Here is a 12,283-nt window from a genome sequence, read left to right as displayed (position 1 = left end):
GAGCCTAGATTCTCGATGCGTATCGAGTTGCCCGCGGTGTCTATCTAGCACGCCATGTCTATCCTACCTATCCGAAAAGGAAAGGCTCCAACCGCAAACCAGTTACTGACTGCACCTAAGCAGTACCGTTCCCGTTTGTTTGTTTCTTCGCTAGCTCGTCGTGTAGGTCGATATCCGTTGCTTCCCACGGATAGCATATCCACTCATCGCCTATCGTTCTCGCTGCAAGATATCGTGATTGCTCTATCATATCCGAGGGCAATGTACCCTTCTTCCGCTTGTCCTTGTTCTGTTGTATCTGTTAGCAGCTGCGGTGACAGACTTCCTGACATCCTAGGACTTGCGATCACTTACATGTAGGACGAAGATGCTGAACTCTGTCTTGTCGTCATTGCCCAACTTTTTTCGCGCTTCCTCGACATCCTTCTCCAGTTCCTTGACGGCATACTCTAGCGTCGTTCGCGTGTCGTCAACTTCGTCGACGATCAGGATGCGCTTGCCGACCAAGTTCTGGATCTCGCCCAGACTGCTCAGGTCAAGCCATTGAGTGCGGGTGACCTTAGTTCCAATTTGATCTACGACACCTTCGCCCACGCTCGAGGAATCTTTTACGGGCAGCTGCTCGTATAGGGAGAGGCCAATGGCCTGGATAGGGATGTTGGGGCTGCCAGGCTGTTTGAGGAAAGAGCGCAAGATTCGCGCGGGCACATAACCACCACCGCCGATGGCGATAATGAGTTGCGGGTTGAACGCACTCAGAATCTTGGGGGCTGCCTCTTGGCAGAGCTTGTGAACCTGTTGGTCGCCAAATCGGTTAGATAATTACAGACGCAAACCAACTTTTCGGATTTTCAGACGGCATAGCCGGTTTCTCACCGGCTCCCCGAAGCAAGAAGCAGGAACAGCGGGGGTTATGTTGTGGTGAGGTTGCAATAGGTAAACAAGCAAGATCAAGATCTGCTTACATCGTTGTAAGTGACGTAGATCTTCTCCACCATCTTGGCTGATGCAGAAGATAGAATAGTGGGGGAAATCTGATATTTTTACAGCTTGTGTACTATTGAAGAACGCGGGAAAAGTTTAGAAGGGGAGGTGAAGAAGCTGATTTTAGAGGATCATATAGAAAGATAGAGAAGAAGGATTCATGTATAGAAAAGGAAGGGCTAGAGGGAAAAGTTTAGAGTTTGAGTTGCGACTGGGACTCGAAGGGAAAGAAACTTTTAGTGGGGCAATGTATTTAGAGGGCTTTTTTTACGTGGGGCTTTGGAGGGGTCCGGACTCATTGGGAGGTAAGAGGCAGGTGTGCAAGCATTTCTGTAGCGACAAATTAGGCAAGTCACTGCCACTGGGACCTCCACCGTGACACTACAGCTTAGGGTACCTACCACCAACACTCTAAATTCACGGCCATCTCCGCCACCTTAAATCTTCCGCTTAGGTACTTTAGGTACTTACTTCCACACCTTTGACCTCCACCACTCTTACCTATAGGTATCTATATGTTGTACCTAAGGTATACAAGACAGGAACATTCACCACCTTTTACTCAAGCAAATATCTATGTTTCGGGTTTATTTATAGAATATTCCCCGCTGTGTAACAGAAAATAGAATAACTAAATAAAATAAACATAACTGACCTGGACCTTGCAAGTAATCAAATATGTATTGGTATTGCTCTAGGATATCGCCGCAGGCCACGTGAAATCGAATAGGTAGGTGCATATACAGTATACCTCTTATGGATTGACATGGTGGAGAACGCCGAAGTTAACATTAATAGAAACATTCTGAGACGAACGGGTAAGAACGAATATATGTCAACTTAAACTTAAACTTAAAACTTAAAAGAGTTGGGGAACTAGGAAAAAAAATTTTTATCGCATTAGCCAACCAAATCCAAGGCTTGATCTCAAAATACCTAATAATCTTTTTGCATGCACCAATTATACACTTACATACAGGTACTTAAGATTCTCATATTAGCATTGCCTAGACACTACGACCTAGACGCTACGACCTATACACTCATCCCCTTCACTAGAAACAAATAGCGAATGGATCAGTAGACTCCACCTAAATCACAGACATCAAACCTCAGCACTACCTCCATATACACTCCAATACGGCAGCCACTTCAGCCTCAATCCCAGAACGACAAAAGGATTCTTGGAAAGCAAAGACTTCTCAATAGTGATGGACGAAGCTAGAGTAGACATCCCTCTCATCACGTCCTGGCCTCCTCTGCAAGGACCCGTTTCTTCACGAACCATGCAGGACTCGTCAAGCCTCTATCTTGGTGGATACTAGGATACCCCCATCGGAAAAATACCAGTCCTCGTACCATCGCTAAAGCCTCCAGACGAGCAGGATCTATATGAACCTGATGTTAGAATGCCTTTGCGGTTCGCCGAGTACAGCGGAGGAAAACTGGATCCCTGGCGGTATATATTTGTAGCACGAGAAAACTTATCAGTTGAGGTTAAATATCTCGAAGCGTTATATAGCAGAAAGGTTGCGGTGGAGGTCTTACTTATAGATATTTTCTCGCTTCTCTGGCACCTTACACGGAGAGTGCTTGAGGATCCGGCATGTCTAGAGTGTCTATATCCTCGGGAGTGGACATATATAAGTTCAGAAACAATCACGTCCAGGCCATTGAGCTTCAAAATTGCGTGCGCGGCGTACAAAAAGCGCACCCGTGACGGAGATCTATACGACAGTTTCGCATATAAACCGCCTGGCAAAGATGACATCATAATAAACGATCCTAACCGTGTGATGAAAATAAATCGCTTGCTCGACGACCTAAATATGGCAAGCGTAGACCCAGAGGAGGTAAATGGAACATGGGTAGACGATACTATAGTGTCTTCAAGGAGATAGGATTATGACACTACATCTAGTTTGTGAAAGTGGAAACAAGAAAAATACGGTCTTCAGCGGCTTGGAATTTAATATTCAGCGTTGTACCCTTAAGAGGTATTCAAAGTTCAGAACATTGTATAGAATCACTTACTATTATAACGTCGATTATGGAAAGGGTTGCATTAATATTAACCCGAGCAGCGTTGAATATAGACTTAGATAGTTAATAATTAATATAGCCTCTACCTTAATATGACAGTCGTTATGTTCGTAGTTTGACACCGGGAATGTGGACATACCCTAGTTCTACTATTCAGGGATATAAACAAGGCAACCTGAGCCAACTAATATTTAGATACGAGTCGAGCAATAATTGGATCTAATAAATGATTTAGTAGTCTAAATCCTATCCCACGAAATCCAAAAAGCCACCACCAAAGAAGTCTTCCATCCTGGGGAATATCGCATGCTCTGACATGTCGAAGGGTGGAAAAATCGACTCGGAGTCAAGTTGCTGAGCCTCTGGTGAGCATATTTCCCTCGCGTGGTATCCCGCCGCCTCATGATGATTATGGTCATGACTATCGGCCCCGATCGGTGCGGCTATTCCGTCTTGATCATTGTCATGGTTCTGAGGATGCGTCCTCGTTGGCGTCTGGTGGTCGCTCGTCGAGCCTGAATCACCGCTGGTTCGGGATTCCATTTTATGCTTAGCAAGCGTCCCGTACTTAAAGGACCAAGCTTTACCAGGGGACGTCCTAATCCATTGGTCGATTTGTATGATCAAGTCTCGACTAACCTGATCTGAGACCTTTGATTGTGACTCATCGTAATGCGCGAGGAGTAGGGCGCAATACCCGATGCATAGGCACAGACACGTAGGGATCGCATCCATGAGGAAGGACGGCATTTCCAGAAAAGTCTGCAAAACAAGCATGGCGTACTTACACGCATTTATTCGTAAGGTGTTGCCATCTCCGTCTCTGGTTCGTCGCGGGTGTGTTGAAGCATGGTATTCATTATCGCTTGCGTCCTCTCCATCCATCTCCGAGAGGAACATCCGTGGCCGTAGCCCTTGCCCGACTTCTTCTAGCGACCGAACAGCTAGGATAAGACAAGCAGCATGATATCCAATTTTCAGCATTGATGATGTTGGAAGGCCTAGGATGTTTAGAAAATCTATTAAATATCCCAATAGACGCGTAACTCACCTAATAAGTGATTCCATTTCTCTTTCCACGATAGGAACTCTTTACATTCGCCGCCATCGCCAAGATACGACTGATGCGTGAGCTTCTGATGTAAGGTTGAATAGAGCAATATCTCAGCGACGAGCATCCCATCTTGCATGGTAGCTTGGTAGAAGTTGAGCAAAATGTTGCATTGGTTGATGTAAGAAGCTGGTATGATGGATGGCCTGCCTGTTGTCGCAGCCCAACTATAGTACAAGTGGCGTATTAGTTATCAGAACGAACCGCGAATATCAATACTTACTGGAGATGATGGAGACAAATCTTAGACCATAAGTGAATGGCTTTATGATCCTCACTCGTTAATTTCCCTTGTTTTATGCTATTTATTATCTTCGAGAAACTGATACTAAGCATAGCTTGCTTAGCACAGTAACCAGTCAATAACCAGCTGTCTACATAGTCGACTCCGTTCTGTTTAAAGTTAGAGAGAAGTTATCATGGACATCAATCAAGATCGCATCCACATACACCGCCTGGGCTATTTGCATTGTTGCTCATTATCAACACGGCATTGATCTCTTCAAGATTCAGGGGGCTCGATAGAAGAGCTTGTCCCAGTGTGATTCGAACTTGTTCGTACATCTGCCTATGCAACGACGATCCGCATATATCGCTATGGTAGGCGACGCCCATTAGACAGCAAACGCTGTGCAAGAAAGCGGATACTCTACGAGTCTCGCTACTTGCAGTCAAGTCCTCTACACCACAGACGAGAAGATTGTGACCTTGGTAGCGGAAGAAACTTCATCTCGTGTTAATAAGCACACTGCTACCTGAGATGGGCATCCGCTATTGAAGCAGGTTTCAGACTCACAGGTGGATTAACTCATTTGCAGTCTGTTCGTCAAGAAGCTGGAGCTGCACAAGATCAACGTTAATATGTTCCAGCAACCTTCTATAGCCTCTAGTGATTTGCTGGGATATTGATCTAAGCACGACAATCGGTGCAGACTGGGCCCCTTTATCAGCTGGGGCCGAGAAATACTCGGGAATGTGAGTTTCTTGTTCTACGCGTAGCGTGTGGCCGTCACCAACATTGGAAGAACTCTTGCTAGCTAGAGCTCGACCATTTTGAGATTGGGCACCTGAAGTTAGGTCTTTGAGCATTGACTTAATCTCTTGCAATTCACATTCATACCGTTGAAGCCTAATGAGTGTGTAAGCTTACTACAACAAATTGGGGATAATGGTTCAGAGCCACCCCCCAAACCTAGGCATTAGAAGTATACCTTTCTTCGATGTTTGAAGTAGCTGGCTCGGGGTTTAAGTTGGATGAAGATACTATGTTTTCTCCACGAAGAGAGCATTCAATTCTTTACGCAAACTATTAGTTAAAGCCTTTGACATACGCCGTGCAAGAATACATAGGGTACGGGCAAATACGCCAAGGATATCATTTTGCGAACCTCAATGTCTGGCACCGATGGCAACCCTGCGCACCAGGGTCATATTCGCATCTGCACTTCAGCTTCTGGCATGACAGGCAAGAGAATGCCCGGCGCCGTCGCTTTTGCGGTTCCCCGGTCGACTTGTCTTCCGCGCTGCGACGTTTCGTAGATTTAGGTGATGGAGATAGTAACGTCTCCTCATGCTCACTGTTATTGATACGTAAGACGTTGGCAGGTTTCATTCTATACACGTTTGAGTTGGCTTATAGAAATTATACAGGAAGTAAATCATTATCGCCGACGGAAATCGAAGGCGGATTACAAAAGTTTTTGTTCGACGGTAGCGACAAACGCAGTAGCGATACGCGCTATCGGAAGACCCACCCGACGCCTTCCTTCCGGATTGAAAATGTCCGTCGGGTATCGGCGGAACTTCTAACCTAGAACCTTTGGATATCCACTTTTTAAAGGGGTCACTCCTTTACTTATATACTTCACTCAATCCAAGTACAAGCCATATATGTTAATATATAGTTAGAAGTTCTTACATCTAAGTGTTTTATATTCAAGTATGATATATACGAAGTCCACCTAGAGCTCCATACCAGTTACATCTTTTATTTGGAAGCATTGCTATTCACAGAGATGATTATACCAAAAAAGGCAAGCAAACCAGTTCCAAGGTATAAGATGCACTCACTTGTTTGCTATGGCTGTGTGCGTTATAAGTCTTTTAAGATCATTGCATATCCTAGCTTATAAAAATTATTTCCAAGAAAATATAAGCCCAAAGAAATCCTACCGAATGACTATTTTTAAAATAAGAATATTTTCTACAATGGAATAGCTGGCTTCTTATCGTAGATGAATGGATTGCTGCCTAGAGTCGCACTTTCATATTTTATGATAGATAATAAATGTTATTGCAAAGATCAATCCACTAACGGTTTGCTTTTTTCTAAAAGTATCCCCGTGCCTAATTCACAACTCTTCACTACTTAAAGAAATAACTTATAACATTAAGCTTTAATAATGAAATAATTAGTACTATTTCCATATTCAAACTCTTGTAAGACAGCATAGTTTTCTTAATTTTTATAGCTAGTTCTACAGGTACATATGGTCCTTCTATGTCGTATTATATTCTCCTGATTTAACCTTTACCTCTACTCCATGATATTTCGAGTGTGTGAATCTACCCATGTCCACCTTTTTTCTAGGTTTCAACCGTAGTTTCCTGTTCATTCTGTATTCTCGGCTATGATTGGCGCAAATACATCTTGCTTGGATATACAGTCTCGAATACCAATCGATCCTAATTATATCCACGTTCCTCCCAAAGTCGGCAAAGGACATCATATGCCTTCCTTCCGACCTCAGCTATTACTGGCTATCTCATTCTAATTCACCAATCAAACTGCTTCCATAGTACTTTCAAGAACGACCCGTGGTACATGCTAGATAGGCACCTACCTGCCGAGGCAACTTTTCCTTATCCTATCCTCTCACCCTACTAGATATTTCTACTAGATATCTATACTCTAACTGATTCTACTGTTTCACCCCATCCTGGCCAGAAAGGCACCAGAGCCAAACCGATATAGGCTCCAGCCACAGCAGCCTCCCTCGTCTTGTCTTCATAAACATCAGCATCCCTCCTCGAAAAGGTAAAAAAGCACGTTCTACGGTATGAATACGACCCTCTCACACCATGACCTCTCTATGCCTACTCTCCGTGCCTACTCTTCGTACCTACCCTCCGTACTTACTACCTGTCTCAATCTATCATGTTTCTGATTCATTAAACTTGACACTATACTACTAAGCACCCACCAAGTTCAGATGAACCAAGATACTGACATCATAATCATAGTTGACACTTAAACAACTATGGGTCCGGATATTGATTCATTGTGCGGCTCTGGGGGATGCCGCCGGCTTATTCCACGGGGAGAGTCAGAGGAGCGCCCACAAGACAGCATTCAAGCTGATATTGAACGTCGCTTTCGAGAAATGCCTTCGCATGCTGGTCGTAGCACTATTAACAACCGCGAAGCCAACCAACCCGAAGAGGACGAGGCCTTAGCAGAAGATATTGCTCAGGTGATCGAGGTGATTGATCTGACCGTGCCTGAGCCTGCAGCCGCAGCAAGGGCACCACGAAGGCCTCGAGAGAAACGCGCCAGGCGTAATCTAGCAATAGTCCCGGATCGGCAACTAGAAAGACATGACTACGGAAACCAAGTACTAAAGCGTGGTGTTCTTGTTGAGATGGAAGCAGTTACAGCGTTACAACAAGCATCATTCCTACTTATCCAGAACATTATCATCACCGAGAATGGCATCGTCCTTCGCGGGCTCCCTCTAACGCGCGCGAGAAACTTAAGGGGCCAACTGCCACGACTCCGGAATGAACTTATCTTTATGCTTGAGATTGACCAAGACGACCACCGACCTGACGAGGAACAAGCGGCGATTGAGATACCTTTGATCAATATTAAATCGGTTCGGAATTTTCTCATCACCAATAAGGACTTTCCCGAACACCGGTTTCCTAACGGAATCTATAAGGACACTCGTGATATAGAAGAGAGGGGAGTCCTTATATGCCGTTGGAAGTGCAGAACCATCTGGAGCGATGCTATGAAGCGGTGCAATGGCAAGCCTCCTATTGAATTCGAGGTATCGCGTATAACCTACGAAGAGGTGTCAAAGGAAAGGTACCGCACGCCTAGTTCCTGTTTGACAAACAAGTGGCGCGGCGGGATAGTTCGCGGCGGTTCATTCATCCCAGGCCAGACAAGTAACTCGCAGATGATGGTAGATGTTGATGACCCTAAGGATCAATCTGATGAATTGCCTAGTGAGTGGATTCCGAGGAAGCCAGGGCAGCAATATACCTTTGGTGACATGTTCTGTGGAGCCGGAGGAACATCATGCGGTGCTAAGACTGCTGGCTTTCGTATCACGGTAGCTTGTGATCATGCAAAAGGGGCCTGCAATACTTACCGTGAAGAGTTTAGAGAAACAGAATTACACGAAGATGATATGTATAACTTCATCATGTCAAGGCAAGCTTCCACTGACCATATTGATGTGCTTCACCTATCACCGCCGTGCCAGTATTGGTCGCCAGCCCACACTACTCCTGGCGCAGGCGACGAGGCAAATATTGCAATCTTGTTTGCCTGTCATGAATTAGTTAAGGTCTTTCGTCCACGAATTTTCACGGTGGAACAGACTTATGGTATTCTCCACTCGAGATTTGAATACTATTTTAATGCTTTGATTCATGGATTCACACGATATGGCTACTCCGTCAGATGGAGAGTGGCTAACCTACTCCAATGGGGAGCGGCATCGCAGAGACAACGGCTTATTATATTCGGCTCCTGCCCGGGTGAAAAGCTACCACCATTTCCGCCAGCAACGCACTCAAAATATCCAAATCCCGATCAAGGGACCAAGCCTTACAAGACAGTTAGGCAAATTTTAAGCAAGATTCCTCGAGATGCATTACTATATGACCCCCTTCACAGCACCCGGAAGCTCAAAGAGCTAAAAAATGACCGGTGGAACCCTGACGTACCGCTTGCTCGTACGATTACCTGCGGTGGCGGCGTAGGAAACTATCACTACAGTGGGAAGCGCGACTTCACGCTTCGAGAATACGCAGTACTACAAGGGTTTCCGGTGAACTACAATTTCCAGCAACCGGAACAGAAGCGGCAAATAGGCAATGCTTTCCCACCCCTTGTAGTCCGAAGGCTTTACAAGCATATCCGCAGGTGGCTAGACCAGCAGGATCGAGTGTATGCTGATGGTGAACTATCGGAGTCTGAGGACAGCGATAGTGACAACGATGATGATATGAGAGGTCAGATGGAAGAACCTGATAATGATAGCGAGGTCGAGTATCTCGGAGGGCTAGTAGTCGACCGAAACGATAGCGTACAATATCTAGGGGGCCGGTATTTATATCAGCAAGTTAGCGAGCCACTTACCATTAATGACTCGGAACCAGATGTCATGGTTATAGATGCCATGAGCGAAGATGTTCACAGTCCTGAAATTTGCATCGATGCAGTTCAAGCGGTAGGAAATGATCCTTTTCATCCAATCCAGATTAAGTGAAAGGAATGGACACTGGTCATAGCATTTACGCAAGGGCATTGAGATTTACAGCACGACTTTGGAGGGATTTCACCGGGTTTGTAGTTACAATTAACTAACTAGAGGATATAAGCACAGGTTCTAGCACTGCTACTGAACCCCCAAACGCGAGTCGCGTTATTGTGCTCTCCGTGTAAGAGGATAGACTAGGCATCGACCAATGCACTTTAGACAGACGAGATGAATTGGATCACATTTGCTACCAAGTTTACGGACCATAGATCGTAAGCTTATAGACCTAATGGTATTATCTTCCCTCCTCGAATAACAGCGTAGCGTTGGTTTCGACGTTTCTATTTTCTATGACAAATTCTTAACCCCTGAGTTATTTTCATTTCCATGTCGTAGGTATGTGATGTAGAAGAACTAGACCTTTTTTATTGACTTAGAACGGTTAGGCTTGACACTGCTGTGAGCTTATATGCATGAAAACACACGCGAATCGTAAGATCCGGGGATATTAACCGTGGTAGCATTCCTATTTCCATAATGAAGGGGCCACCATAAAGTTTGGGTAAGGTTTGGAAGTTGTAAGCGATACGCACGAGAACCAAAGTATGCTGAGCATATAGGCGGTGGATGACCTATTACAAACCAAAGCCTATATGCATTAATACACAGTGTTCGCTTATAGAGTATTAAGGGGACCGTCCAGCGGCTTAGAAGCTGTGGGTTATGTTCTCGAGCACGACGATGAGGCCGGTAGCGAGGTGAGCTTGTCAAATCGGGTCACGGAGCCTACGACAACTCAGTCGCCTTGTGAGCAGGGGAAGCTGTCGCGTGTGCTCACCAGGGGTAGAAGTCTAGAACATTGGAGCTGTGCCGTTGGCCTAGACTAGTCGAATATGGGAATGCTGTCGAAGTTATTATTGTTCCGGGAGGACGAATCGGGGATGGCTTGGGAAAAGCACGTCAAAGGGGAACCGCTATATTCGCAAGATATAGAATTACAAGCATATTAAATCGTCGGTAGCTAGCATCTCATTAAATTTAGGATATTCATCTTAGAGGTAGCTATCCGGTTCGTCCGAATTTAGTAGTGCCCTTGAGGCTCGAATGAACTTGAAAGAGCCTTGTTATGCGGTATTCCCGTGGCTGTTGGAGATTATCTGTATTCGAATTATTGGTACTAAAGGCAGCCTTTTTCTAGCCTCTGTACATCCACAGTAATATGTGTTCAACTTCCGAGGCTTAAGTTTGATAAACAGTATTAGTCTGATATAGAGGCCAAGAAACAAGAGGGGCCGCCATGCAGCCAGAGTCCACAACGGAAGAGGCTGTCCGCAAAAGCGGACTTCGCTAGCTGAATACATCGGACCCGAAACCCTACAGAAACCCGTTTGACTTGCTGAGTAGAAACTTCCACTGTTGCTCGCTACGTCTGTGTGCTAAGAGGTAGGTAATTAAATCTACTATGTAGAAGTAAACACTATGTACACTGCGCACGCCACTACGTGCTAAGTCCTTGCTTTACCGGACTTATTACTTTTTAAAAACGCCTAAGAATTAAAGAGTGATAATATCTATGACATTGGCCGCTTTTGCGGGCGTTTGTAATGGAAGAACTAGTTTTATGTACAGTAGATGCTTAAGTCCTGCTAAAACCCGACTTACACAAATAATAACTACCTAACTAACAAACAAACAGCAACATAAATTCTCGGGACGCTCGGCATTCGCAATCATCCCTGTCCGAAGTGAAGGAGCAAGAAATGGTGAGGAAATCTGACGATTTTTTTATCATAGTATATTGAAAATTCTGCTTTTGTCAACAGGCCAAATTGGCTGGGGTCCAATTTTGGATTTAAGATCTTTGGGGATGATGTTGCAATGCGGCTGCACAGCTCGTCACTTAGATGTTCCATCTAAGACATGAATACGAATGTACGACGTTGGAGACCCAAAGATTGGAGAGTTCTAGACCGTCAAGACTGTCAATTTGTCGCTATGTACGGATTTAAATCTGGTAAGATGGCATTGGGCTGATGTGCCGGACGGATGGTAGCATTTCAGATTGGAAGAGCTTACACAGTAGCCGAGATATATCAACCGGTTTCTTCCTTAAGGGAAGGGTTAATATTTGGATTAAAAGCTACAGGGTTAGGTACTACATGCATACATCTGGTACCTGGCATACGGATTACAGCGGATGGATCCGATCTCTTTTTGGAGTACATACATGTACGATAGGGCAGACCGGAGAGAGGACAGCTAATTTCAACATGCAGCCGGTCGAGATGCAGTAGCTGACATATTACAACATCGTAAGAATGTCAGGGGAAGTTTCGTCACCATAAATCAATACGTTCATACATAGATAGGTAGCTCAAGTAGATTGTGCATAATAAGATAAATTGTCATGCATAGTTGTGATCATGTAATTCAATTCATCGTGAAATCAATTCTCCAATACTTTAGGTAGCTTTTCATCCTAGCAACAACATCAAAGAGAGATTCGGAGTGACGCACACCCTTGCGTTCAACTAACATGCTTCAACTTGACTCGTCATAAAAGAAAGGAATGAATATTTACTGTGGGAAAATCCGTGCGAAGAGAGCGCATGGACACCGAGACTTAAGTCAACATCAGATGAACGGGAGA

The 12,283-nt window shown here is 44.8% G+C and overlaps 2 protein-coding genes across 2 annotated transcripts; one reads left to right on the top strand and one right to left on the bottom strand.

Annotated features, from left to right (window-relative positions):
• Positions 1–115: 115 nt before the first annotated feature.
• Positions 116–998, bottom strand: GL218_01017 (Xanthine phosphoribosyltransferase 1; the record flags this gene model as incomplete). The annotated part of the gene is made up of 3 exons (XM_033577463.1): positions 116–289; positions 355–795; positions 966–998. The coding sequence occupies 3 exons, from the start codon at positions 996–998 to the stop codon at positions 116–118; spliced, it is 648 nt and encodes a 215-aa protein (XP_033438228.1).
• Positions 999–7,521: 6,523 nt separating this feature from the next.
• GL218_01016 (Modification methylase NgoFVII) lies at positions 7,522–9,642 on the top strand (the record flags this gene model as incomplete). Its single annotated transcript, XM_033577462.1, has 1 exon — positions 7,522–9,642. One exon carries the CDS (start codon positions 7,522–7,524, stop codon positions 9,640–9,642), a length of 2,121 nt encoding a protein of 706 aa, XP_033438227.1.
• Positions 9,643–12,283: the final 2,641 nt, after the last annotated feature.

Source organism: Daldinia childiae (genome assembly GCF_008694065.1).
Source record: "Daldinia childiae strain JS-1345 chromosome Unknown Scaffold2, whole genome shotgun sequence".
Classification (NCBI taxonomy): domain Eukaryota; kingdom Fungi; phylum Ascomycota; class Sordariomycetes; order Xylariales; family Hypoxylaceae; genus Daldinia; species Daldinia childiae.
This window is presented reverse-complemented; position numbering and strand designations above follow the sequence as displayed.